The 13,389-nt window shown below is 38.1% G+C and overlaps 1 protein-coding gene across 2 annotated transcripts in view; it reads left to right on the top strand.

Annotated features, from left to right (window-relative positions):
- The window catches only part of NELL2 (neural EGFL like 2), a 382,484-nt gene that overhangs the window by 95,005 nt on the left and 274,090 nt on the right, over positions 1–13,389 (top strand). For both annotated transcript variants that reach the window (XM_040233810.1, XM_040233809.1), the window contains exons 7-10: positions 2,486–2,558; positions 2,729–2,811; positions 4,297–4,425; positions 6,164–6,266. In XM_040233810.1, coding sequence (XP_040089744.1) covers positions 2,486–2,558; positions 2,729–2,811; positions 4,297–4,425; positions 6,164–6,266 — 388 coding nt within the window. The remainder of the gene's footprint in view (positions 1–2,485; positions 2,559–2,728; positions 2,812–4,296; positions 4,426–6,163; positions 6,267–13,389) is intronic.

Raw genomic sequence — 13,389 nt, 5'->3', positions numbered from 1 at the left:
ACTCTGTATTTTAAGGATGAGGAAATAAGGTCCAGAAATTGCTGGACTACTAGCTCATAGCTCATTTTCCTCCAGTGATTCTGACACTACCTATCATGCAAAAGTTATTTATTAGAAGATGATAAGTGATGTGTCTAACTTATGGATTTCTAGTTAGAGAAGGTACAAGTAGCTTGAAAATTGAGTTCTAAGAAAGATTTGTAAGCCTCGGAAGGTATTTTTATTTACTTTATTAAAGACTTTTTTTTTTTTTTGCTGACAACACAAGAGACTTAACTGAGAAGAGGTGGGTTTTATGGTGAAGGGTTGTTTCTGGCCAGTCATTCTGACTCAGGGTCTTTCCTGGTGGTATATGTGTTACTCAACCAAGATGTATTCCAGTGAGGAGGTGGGACATGTGGTGTATCCTTTTGACCTTTCCTGACTTATATGGTAGTCCAGGGCTAAGAACCCATCTTCCAGTGCAGGGGACACAGGGTTCCATCCCTGGTCATGGAACTGAGATCCCATGTGCTGTAGGGCAACTAAGCCCGAGCACCACAACTAGAGAGAAGCCCATATGCAGCAACCAACACCCGAAGCCATGAAATAAATAAATAATTTTTTTTAATGTGTTTTTCAAACTTACTTAAACTGTTATCTGGAAACCAGGTGCTTTGAATATGTTATTTCACTGAATCTTAGTCTTGTTGCAGGGCCTTTAAAAAAAAAATCTCTTTTACACATGCATAAACCTGTTCAGAGAGGTAACTTATCCAAACTTAGTAACTTGTCCAAACTCCGTCATGGGGATTTAATCCCGTGTTTGCAAATCTTGAAAAATCAGTGCTCTTTTCCCACATGGTGTGCTAAGTCACTCAGTCATGTCCGACTCTTTGCAACCCTCTGGACTGTGTGTGGCCCACCAGCTTCCTCTGTCCAAGGGATTCTCCAGGCAAGAATACTGGAGTCGGTTGCCATTTCCTTCTCCACTTTTTCCACATAGAAAGGATAGCAAATTTGTGCTCCATGTATCAAGTTTCTCTTCTGTTTAATCATGGCAGTCTTTCCCCTGGAGCCCAAGATGCACTCAAAAACCTTCTCACACGTCAGTTATGTGTACTTCTCTAGAGTTGGGCATTGCACCAACCATAGAAATGTACATGGAAGCCTTGCATTCATTTTGATGCTTTCAGATGATAGGATATTGTTATATTCAGGTTGCTTCCCTAATCCAAACCCCAAACAGACAACAGATACAGCAACTGCCATGCAGTATACTTAAATATTTATAATTTAAACTGACATTCTTTTTGTACCATGCTATTAATCTGATTGAAAGTGAAAGTGAAGTCGCTCAGTCGTTCCCGACTCTTTGTGACCCCATGAACTGCAGCCTACCAGGGTCCTCTGTCCATGGGATTTTCCAGGCAATACTGGAGTGGGTTGCCATTGCCTTTTCCAGGGTATCTTCCCAACCCAGGGATTGAACTCTGGGTCTCCTGCATTGTGGTCAGACGCTTTACCATCTGAGCCACCAGGGAAGCCCTAATCTGATTAAATATGTAGAAGATATATAGGCCAGGATTTGACTGGTAAATCTTTGTAAGGTACATCAAAATTGTCTTAATAATATATTGGTACGCTGGTCTTGGTCACCTCTGTCATTAAACATTCTGTTTGCATTTTTCAAACGGAGAAAGTGAAATATTAATTAAAATAAATAAAGATGATGAAGGAAGAAAATGGAGTGATGAATGAAAGGGACATCTAGAGTATCTGATGAGGTCGCTACCTTTTGGCTGTTGCTTTGAGAGTCTTGTAAACTGGAAGCTAATTCTATCTTAATGAGGAAGGATGAATGTAAATTTCGCATATAAACATGTGATGTGAACTTCTGTGTAAAATATGTCATTTCAAGTTGGCATTTAAAAAAAATTTCATGCTAAACTTTCTGTATTCCCAAGGACTCATTACTCAGTCTTGCTGTAGCTGTTTAATAAACGTCTTGTCCTTTTTAAATTGAAGAATTCACTTTAAAAGATCCAACGGAGAAATGAGAAATACTCAAATAAGCATTGTTCTTATGACTTAGTTTTTCTTTCTCTTCTTGATGATTATAGTTAATTTAAAATTGGTATCAGTTTTACTGTTGCTGAAACCTGAAGTGATTTTCAGGTTGATTTTTAAAGGTCATTTTCAAGCATTTCTTCAAGCTAACTAAAAATAGCTTCCCCAAACATATGACTATTGCCTCTTAATTATATCTTGACATTTAATTTTAAGGGTTTAAAAATATTATCAATAAGAAAGTACATGGCAATCATCTATTTTGCCTGATGTTTTTCTTTCCCTTTGGTTTGAAGTCAAAGCCATGTATTCAAAATAATTTTTTCAGGGACTTGGGTGAGTCTATCCTATAATGTTTCCCTTCATGAACTTGACTATTGAACATAATTTGGGTAGATGAAAGTAATACATCTTTAAAAAATTTTTTCACACACAGGGTATAATGCAAGATGTGCAATTACTTGTCATGCCCCAAGGATTTATTGCTCAGTGCCCAGATCTTAATCGCAGTAAGTCCATTAGTTCTCTCACTATGTAATGAAAAGTGTGCTTCTTGCTTAATTTTGTCCAAAATGTCAGTTTGCAATTGGAGTTCTCATGTATTAGTTGTCAGCGTAGACTTAACCAGATTGAACTCCTTATAAATATAACTTGACTGATGCGGTGTTTGTGATTCTAGCCTGTCCAACGTGCAATGACTTTCACGGACTTGTGCAGAAAATCATGGAACTGCAGGACATTTTAGCCAAAACATCAGCCAAGGTAAAAGCTCCTTAGAAATAGAGTGTGGGGGAGTGTAGCTCAGAAATCCTTGAGGTTTCCCACAGTTTCTTTTATAACCACAGTTGTTCACCTTTGAGATTTTTCTTATCCCCTACTGTGTACTTGAACTGAATCAAAATCCCTGCTCAAGGAAGGGGCTTATAAATATTCAAACCCAAGCCATCTGTATAACAAATGACCAGTAAATCAAGAACGAGGCAGATTACCTAGTTTTTACACTGCTTACTACAATAGGATTTATTGTTTAATTTAGTTTTTATTATTATTTAGGTTTTTTTTTTGCAAGGAAGGAGGCAAGAGGACAATGTAAAGAATATGGACCCTAGAATTATGTCAGGGAAATGGTCCCACAAAAGCTTTCTACCATTGTGTTACCATTGTAGGATCATTGGCTGTCTTAACCATGTGTCAAATTTACCTGTAGTTTCACCAGGCTGTTGTCATGTTGCATAGCAGATACCGATGACCTAAAAGTTATGTTGTATATCGATGATTTGTTTCTGACAAATGTAAAGTCTAAAATTTATGTTTGCACTTGAGCAAACATAGCCATGAAATTAAACATTTTTTAAAATGGAAAATGCTTCTCTGTATTGTGTATGATGCGATTTTGACTCAGACTTTTTTCTGTTTTATCATAAATCATACAGCATACTTTTCTCCGCTCCCCCCAACACACAAAGTGAAGTGAAAGTCACTCAGGTGTATCCAACTCTTTGCGACCCCATGAACTATACAGTCCATGGAATTCTCCAGGCCAGAATACTGCAGTGGGCTCCCTTTCCCTTCTCCAGGGGATCGTCCCAACCCAGGGATCAAACCCAGGTCTCCTGCGTTGCAGGAGGATTCTTTACCAGCTGAGCCACAAGGGAACCCCCACTACCAACCCCCTGCCACAATCACAAAGGCAGGAGGCAAATTTACTACAAGAAGAGGAGAAAAATCCTTTCTTTTAAATTAAAGGCTTAAGTCATTTGCAACAACATGGGTGAACCTAGAGATGATCGTACTAAGCAAAGTAAATCAGAAAGAGAAAGAGAAATACCATATGATTTCACTTATATGTGGAACCTAAAATATGACATAAATGAACTTATCTATGAAACAGAAAAAGACTCACAGAAATTGAGAACAGACTTGTGGTTGCCAAGACAGAGGTGGGTGAGGGAGGCGTGGATTGGGAGTTTGGGATTAGCAGATACAAAGTATATAATATACAGAATGGATAAACAATAAGGTCCTACTGTATGGTGCAGGGAACTATATTCAATATCCTGTCATAAACCATAATGGAAACAAATATGAAAAAATAAATTAAAGCCTTAAGTATATTTATAATAGATGATGAGCATAGCCATCATTAGTGCTGTTCACCTAAAAAGCAGTCAGATGCCTGTTGGAGTGTTTTGCCTTTCTGCGTTGCTGGAATGCTGAACAATACAAACCTCTTCCTTTGTACTGCAGCTGTCTCGAGCTGAGCAGCGAATGAATAGATTGGACCAGTGCTACTGTGAAAGGACTTGCACCATGAAGGGAACCACCTACCGAGAATTCGAGTCATGGACAGACGGCTGTAAGAACTGCACATGCCTGGTATGGCTTCTGCTGGAGTTCAGACTAATAGAACTCAGATGCCCCTACTCTTTAAAAATGTATTAAACCAATGTCATCATGAAAATTTCAAGACCCATTTCCTCAAAACACAACACTAAAGTGCCAGCAAACCCAGTCAAATCTAAAGAACCATGTATTGCATTAGTAAGGACACTTTCTAGCTTATAAAGATTATTATGTTTTAAGAATGCTATAAAGTTTTAAGTTTATTGTCCACATGTGAAGTTAATGATTTAAATTGGGTCAGTAAAAGGATTCCCAGAGGATTCTATTCTGTTATCCTTAACTTTTCCAGGGATTTTCCCCTCTTGTTTTTATTAACACATTTTGATAAAACTAAATGAAATGCAACAGGAAATACTGTGACCAGATTTGGCTGTATAAATAAATAATAGAGTCTAAATAAGCTTTAAAAATTTACTAATACAGTGGAATGTAAACTATAGAGTTTAAATAAATATGATTTCTCTAATTGTTCACTAATTAGGTAGAATGGTTAGAAAGTTTAGTCGCTCAGTCGTGTCTGACTGTTTGCGACCCCATGGACTGTAGCCTACCAGGCTCCTCCATCCATGGGATTTTCCAGGCAAGAGTACTAGAGTGCATTGCCATTTCCTTCTCCAGGGGATCTTCCTGACCCAGGGATTGAACCCGAGTCTCCCGCACTGTAGGCAGATGCTTTACCATCTGAGCCACCAGGGAAGCCCTGAGGTAGAAGGTAGAATGGTTAGTGTATTATTACTTCAAACATATAAGTTCATTTTCAAAGGAAAGTTCAAAACGAGGTTGGTTTTGAACTTTGAAACTCCACTTGAATTATTTGTGAAAACTGGTTGGCTATAAAGAAGTCAGAAGTCTAAAACATTTTTTCCCAAGTTCATCTAGTTTACTCAAACATGGAACATCATGATGTTAAGATGGTCAAAATTAGTGGTGAAATAACAGTTCATATGCAGGTGTGTGTGCAGGCTTTGTGTGATTTCTATTTAGAAACATATTTCTACCAAAATTTATTTCTACCAAAACATATTTCTACTATAGTAAAACCTTTGCAACTTGTTAAATGGGTGCCCCAAGTCAAACTGAGTAAGATACAAGATGTAGTGTGGTGAAGTCATAGTTTTTCGAAAAGACTAGAAAAGCAACTAAACTACGTGGGAGTTCTGGGTGACCTTCAGGAATCAAATTCGCTGAGGTACCCTTTAGGTTGGTACCTCTTATGATGATTGTCAGCGTCCATTCATGGTGGTGGTCTGTTTGAGCTGAAATATCTCTAGGAAGATTTTTGCATCCTGAAACTGGGTCTCCAGCATGGCAGCTGCTATTCCAGAAATATTGTTTGTTGATTTTGTGAGTCATCTGGGGAGACATGAGTACCCCAGGCTGGCTCTCAGCCTGCTGTTTCCCTGCCAGTGGTGCCTTTCCTTCCACCCCTGTCCTCACTCACTTCACAATAGGAGGTGAGACCTCTAGCTTAGTTGCTGAGCAGAAGATAGGGTCAACCACCACCTGTGTTATGACCCAACTTGTGTTACTGTGGGTCTCTGTATATGGATTTTACTGTAATTTTACTGTAAAATTATGGTTTTACCAAAGAGAATAGTAATATTTATGACATTTTACGTGAAGAATTTGAAATTTAAGAAACAACTTAAAAATACTTGAAAACTACCAAACTGCAACTTGGAAATTCTTTAAAATACTGTTTTCTTCTCAGAATGGAACCATCCAGTGTGAAACTCTGATTTGCCCAAATCCTGACTGCCCCCTCAAGTCGGCTCTCGCATACGTGGATGGCAAGTGCTGTAAGGAATGCAAATGTGAGCATAACTTTTATGGTGAATATTTTCTTGGCAAAACTAAAGCTTTGTATTAATAAATATTCACCCATCATTGGTTTAATCTGGGTAAGCTAAATAGCTTTTAGAAATGATGAAAATAGGAAGAATCCCTTCTCTATTTTGGTTGGGCAGTTCTTTTCCACTTAAAAATGTTGTATTCTAGCAAGAAAATTTTTCTTTGAGGAATCTATTCTGTTTAGTGACATTAGTAGCAAAGATATGTAATCAACTTAGTAGAAGGCATTTCTCTAATTAACAGTGCTTGATGCAAATGCCTCCCAACTAGGTTAAGAATAGTCCACACTCAGCCAAGATAACCAAGAAAATCCATGATACAAATGACCTTTACAAAACTCGCTGTATGTCCAAATCACAGAAGTACACATTATTATAGAATAGTCCAGTGTGGACGGCCATGGTCTTAATTCATAAAAAGATGCTCATGCCAATGAATGAAGAAGCTGTCTGACTTTCAGCAGCTGACTGTTGTATACAGTTCGCTTCTGATGTCTGAAAATGCTCTTTGAATCCATAGCTATCATCAAATGGATTCTATACAATTTATTTGATAAGAGAAAACATTGCATCTATAGTATTTATACTTTAACAGTTGCCTCAAGTCCTTGTTAAAAGTAACATTTAAAACTTAGCCTTTTTAAAAAAGCCAAGAAATAGTATCATATGAAACCTGGATTGTCATAAAATTTGTAGAATATATAGGGGTATGTAGAGTTAGTGTTAGTCAGTCAGTTGTGTCTGACTCTCTGTGACCCTATGGGCTGTAGCCTGCTAGACTCCTCTGTCCATGGAATTCTCCAGCCAATAATACTGGAGTGGGTTGCCATTCCCTTCTCCATGGGATCTTCCCAACCCAGGGATCGAACCTGGGTCTCCTCCATTGCAGGTGGATTCTTTACTGTCTGAGCCATCAGGGAAGCTCAGATAAGGCTTCGTAAGTGCCATCTAATGTGTGTGTATGCACAAGATAGAAAGAGAGGAAGAGTAAGGAAGAGGGAGAGAAAAGTAGCAGCTACTTTTTCTAGGGTTTTTTATGCTTACCTTGCTCTGCTGACATTGCCATACCTTACTCTTCCCTATGTAGGGTGCTCCTTCTGGTGAGAGTGAAAAGTTATTAGAGAAAAATCAGGAAATCACTTTGTAGTTCACTGATTTAATCCCCCAGGAGCTTATTTATATTTAATTTTTTTAGACTTTACTTTGAACCAATCCATTTCATGAGACTGTATGAACCGAGTCACCTAGTGTATTAACCTAGTGTATGAACCAGGAAGGATTATATATATGTCACTAGCTAATTTCCCTGGTGAGGGGTAATCTCAGTTCTTCCTTGAAGTTGTATTAATAATGAAAAGCTTGTACCAACATTCTGTAGTTTTCTTTGTAGATGCTTGGAGGTAGAAAGAAGAAAGGTCCTCTATAGGACTTTATATTGGTAACATGGCAGTACCAGGAATCAGTTTTTGCTGTTCTTTCTTTTATCTTTTCCACTGATACTTCTACATTTTTACCTGTATGATAGATTTGTATTAAGTGATATTGATTTCATTAGAAGCAGGCTGAATGAAATAATGAACCACCATGACAGATGAATTAGTCAGAAGTTGCAAATTTCGGTTCTGGTTTTGCCATTTGTCTCTGTTACCAACAGTAAGCTGCCTATTAAATCAGACTGTGCTTGAAATATTCTCCAAAATAATATAGTTAGATAGACTTAATTAAATGGTAAAATATTTTTAAATTTATTAATGCAAAGTGCTTCTAGCAGACTTTGGTGTTAATGATTGGCAATCAGTTGTATTTCCTACATAAAATAGTGAAAGCTGTAACTGAGTGACCAGTGAAAGGACCACAGCATCACTGGAATTTGAGTCTTTCATTTCATACTGCTGAAAAATAATGAGGATTAAGTGACTGTCTTTTTGGTTACATTCAGTGATATGAGTGCCATGGAATATAGAGAATTTGTGTCCCAATATTGAGCTGGCATACTATTTTTAGTAAATACCCATAGAGTTTTTTCATAAGAGAAATAAGTATTTAGGTCATATGGTATATATTAGAGATAATTTGGGATTGTGTCTCCATATGCACAATTTTTTTTCATTTAGAAAATAGAAATACCTAACTTCCTATTGAGTAAATTTATACATGATATAATTTATCCTTTAAAAAAAGTGTACAATCCAGTATATTTTAGTATGTCTATGAGGTTGTTCAACCATCACCACTAATTCCAGAACATTTTCGTTGTGCCAGGTAGATACGGTCTAACCATTAAGAATCATTCTGTACTTCCCTCTTCTGCCACTCCCTGGCAACCACTAGTCTACTTTCTTTTCCTATTTGGGGCATTTCATATGAATGGAATTAAGCAATATCCACATGCATAAATTTAAAAACAGTCACTAAAACATTTCAGGAAATGTTCTCCTGAAAAGATTTGCAAAACATATTTTATAAGGATAAATAATATTTAAAATAAATTTAATAATAATTAGCTGACTTGTTTACATAGTTCAGGTTGTCATATGTGCTAAAAGTAGGAGAAGCCAGTGGTTATACAGATCTACGATGTTCTGTGTGTGTGTGTTTTACAGTTATGTATGAGGGGAACAGGGTCGTTTTCCTATACTAATTTTCCCAGTAGAATCAGTGTTATAATTTATGAGAACTTAATTTCAGTGGAATACGAATTCTATGTGTTTTACTTTTTAAAACACAGCCATAGCCTTCCTCTTCCACAGTGCACTCATTCAGTCTTTAAAACTCTTTTGCTCAATAACCTCTTTCAGTCCAGTTCGGTCGCTTAGGCATGTTTAACTCTTTGCGACCCCATGAATCGCAGCATGCCAGGCCTCCCTGTCCATCACCAACTCCCAGAGTTTACCCAAACTCATGTCCATCGAGCAGGGTGACAATATACAGCCTTGATGTACTCCTTTTCCTATTTGGAACCAGTGTGTTGTTCCATGTCCAGTTCTAACTGTTGCTTCCTGAGCTGCATACAGGTTTCTCAAGAGGCAGGTCAGGTGGTCTGGTATTTTCATCTCTTTCAGAATTTTCCACAGTTTATTGTGATCTACACAGTCAAAGGCTTTGGCATAGTCAATGACAGCCTCTTTAATGACATAAAATTAACAAAATATATTCTGTAGTGAGAACAGTTTAGAGAGATGAATCATTTATTGTTTCTCAAGCCTTTGGAAGGTAAAACATGTAACCTAACAGTGAATGTCAGTCTGCCAAGACTGAAAAGAGCACCACCAGTACATGTGGCCAGTCATCTTTGGTGTTCTTTATATAATGCTTTCAGCCTTGCTTCACCAAAATTGTTTGTGCAACACTGGGCTGCCGGGGTCCAGCCCCGGTGGATCCAGGGTAATTCGAAGGTGGGGACAGAGTCGGCGTCTTGGAAAAAACTTATTTAATTACAGATATAGAGGGAGATTAGAAACAGATAGTGTAGAATTAATGGAGAAAAGAGGCTGAAAAACTGGTTTACATGGAATACTAATCACCACCTACGTAGGCCACAGTCGTCTTTCCGTTCTCGTGAGGGAGAGGAGGCACTGAGGCCTCCCCGGTCCAATCTTAGAAGCCCCGGCAAAGTCAGTAGGCTTGGTGTGTACCCTTGTACCAGATGGGAATTTAGCCAGGAAAACGGGGAGCGAGAAAGAAACGACACAGGGGAATCAGTCTTTCCAGAAATTGATCTGATTTCTTTATTTTTCAGGTTTGTTTATATACCTTTTTGTTATACATAGGGATGAATACAGAGTCACGCGGAGGGGTCTCACAATCAGGTGCTTCATATAAAATTATACAAAGGTCTTATGAGTTTCATCATCTTCTGGCCATGAGGTCTACTGACATTTTATGGCCCTTTCTGATATCGGTCAGTTAACCAGAAAACTTATTTTTCCAGGGCTGATTTTTTCTTAAATCAGGTGCCACCCTCCAAATAAAGTTGCATTCATATAGGGTGAGGGTGTAGTGAGTTACAATCAAGAAAGGAATTTACTTAACCTAAGGTTTAACATGATTGATCTTAAAGGTTAATACTTATTTCTCCTATATGCTAGTTATATTCATTATAAGGGCAGGAATATGGAGATTTAGCAGCAAATATTGGCTCAACAAATGTAAACCCTTCACCAATGTTCCCCTTAAGATCTATTTTGTCTTAAGATAGTGATAAAGTTACATTTTTACATAGCATAGTAATTTATACTGATTTATAACAAAGTACAGTGATCTATAACAAAAGAGAAGATTCATTAACTCAAAAAGTCTAGTATTGCTAACATCAAAAAACTACTATATTTCCTTTTCTATATTCCAAATACATTGATTAATATATTCCCAGATGCCTAAGGATATGGAGGCCTGGCGGCAATCATTGACTCATCAATGAAAAAAGCCCTATGCTAATACTCCAAACTCTCTGTGCTGTTTATGGTTGAGAGGTTGTCACACGAGCTAGTCTGTCAGCAGAGAGGTTTGACCTGAGACATCCTTGTCACACCCAGGACAGGGAATTAGCAGTAATTATTGGCACGACAAATGAAAAAACCCTTCACCAATATAATTCCTAATCAACCCACTATACTATACTAATGATCTTCTAACTTCTCAAAAGAGTCTATTTAGAAAGTTTTAAAACATCCCTTGCCTCTCACAGTTGGGAGGCTGTAAACAATCACATGCGGCCAGATGAGCCTGATCAGACAGGCCAGAGAACCTTCAGAGTTCTTAAGTTGAAACACTCTTGTCACGCCCAGGAATTTTTATTAACTGGAGCTGCAAGTTAACTCCTTCTCTGAGAGAAATGGTTATGGGGGAGAGCTCCCCGTAAAGTACTCTGGTTTTGGGGGTAGATGCTCGGGAACAGGGGGTTTCCTGAGGCTTGATCACGCCTTTGCGTATGCCAAGCTTCCTTCCTCATGACCTTTGCCATGGGCGGAGTTCCTCACCCTGGCTCCCAACATCTGGGCAGCCCTGTTTTGTAGCCTGCCCTATATGTTTCCTCTGTAACTTCAGCTCTAGCCCTTTATCCAAATATAAATACTGTTGAATAGTAGGAAGGTTGTTATTTTGGGAGAGAAGTCAGAGAGAACCAAGCCTGTCACGGATCCTTATTTGAATCTACATAAGCAAAGTGTTGGAAGGAGGAGCTTAACTTTTATACCCCTACAATTGAGCTACCATGGTGGAGTTAGGATGAAATCCAAAGGCAGGACTGCACCAATGCCAAGCTTTAATGTATTAATAATTATAACTATAACAAAGTCATATGTCTTCCTCAGGTTGGAAGGCACATACTTTGCTCCCCAGTTGATCTTTATAACAACTGTATAAACTAGGCATTGTCTCCATCTTCCTAATTAGAGGGATTACATGACTTGTCCAAGAACACACTTCTAGTTAGATGTTCCAGAGAAACGCTGTCTGAAAGTGCTGTGCTTTGCCAATCTACTTCCTTCTTTAAAAGCATCTGCTCAAATTAATCTCAGTGATCTACCTTCATCAATTGGTAACTAAGCTTACCATGCAAAGGCCATTAGGGTCCTGGCTAAGTCTAGGTGAAGTTACAAAGTAAGCAGAGTTTGCCTTTGTCCATTTATCTTCTCCCATTTCAGCCACCACCACCATACTGTTTATTCCAGTCACAGGCCCTCAACTAATCAATAGTAAGATTTACACAAATTCAAGGCAGCTCTAGAAAATGTAACTGTACATTTATATAGTAAATGTAACTGTTTATATTGATAAATATTTTGGGTGACATTAAATCTGAAATACGATGAAGTCAAACTAATTAAAGTACATAAAATCTCAACCCATTTAAAAATTATCAGAAAATAATCCATTACAATTCTATGAAATAGAAAGCTACTAAAATCATTGAACTTAGAAAAAAATTTAAGCTATTCTGTGCATTCATTTTATTTTATTTCAGTGGATTGTATATTCAGGTTTGAACACAGAGTACTGCTTCACAGCAAGGTGGTTCATGAATACAGAGAACCAGAAGCAAATGAGAACTAACGTTGTAATGTCTTTTGCATTACAAAGGCTATGTTTTAATAAAAAACAACTGGGAAGACAGATTTCCTCTCCATTTCTAGAAAGGCAACAAACAGAGGAAGTGTGAATGTGACCATCAAAATTGGTTGGTTCTCGCTTGTAGCAATAGTTATTTTAATTGGTGTTTTCTCAGAGGACATATTTATATGAATAAATTATAATAATTATGTTGGTTGAATAAAATCAGAGTTTGAATGCATAATCAGTTCAGCTCAGTCACTCAGTTGTGTCCGACTCTTTATGACCACATGGACTGCAGCACACCAGGCCTCCCTGTCCATCACCAACCCCCAGAGCTTACTAAAACTCATGTCCATCAAGTCAGTGATGCCATCCAACCATCTCATCCTCTGTTATCCCCCTCTCTTCCCAGCTTCAATCTTTTCCAGCATCAGGGTCTTTTCCAATGAGTCAGTTCTTCGCATCAGGTGGCCCAAGTATTAGAGCTTCTGCTTCAGCATCAGTCCTTCCATGAATATTCAGGACTGATTTCCTTTAGGATGGACTGGTTGGATCTCCTTGCAATCCAAGGCACTCTCAAGAGTCTTTTCCAACACCACAGTCAAAAGCATCAATTCTTCGGCTCTCAGCTTTCATTATAGTCCAACTCTCACATCCATACATGACTACTGGAAAAACCATAGCTTTGACTATACCGACCTTTGTTGGTAAAGTGATATCTCTGCTTTTTAATATGCTGTCTACGTAGGTCATAGCTTTTCTTACAAGAAGCAAGCGTCTTTTAATTTCATGGCTGCAGTCACCATCTGCAGTGATTTTGGAGCCCTCCAAAATAAAGTCTCTCACTGTTTCCATGGTTACCTCATCTATTTGCCATGAAGTGATGGGACTGGATGCCATGTTCTTAGTTTTTTGAATGTTGAGTTTGAAGCCAATTTTTTCACTCTCCTCTTTCACTTTCATCAAAAGACTCTTTAGTTTTTCTTCACTTTTTGCTATATGGGTGGTGTCATCTGCATATCTGAGGCTATTG

The sequence above is a fragment of the Oryx dammah genome, unplaced genomic scaffold (genome assembly GCF_014754425.2).
Source record: "Oryx dammah isolate SB20612 unplaced genomic scaffold, SCBI_Odam_1.1 HiC_scaffold_29, whole genome shotgun sequence".
Taxonomy (NCBI): Eukaryota; Metazoa; Chordata; class Mammalia; order Artiodactyla; family Bovidae; genus Oryx; species Oryx dammah.
Note: the sequence above shows the minus strand (reverse complement) of the source record. Positions and strands in the feature narration are given on the sequence as shown.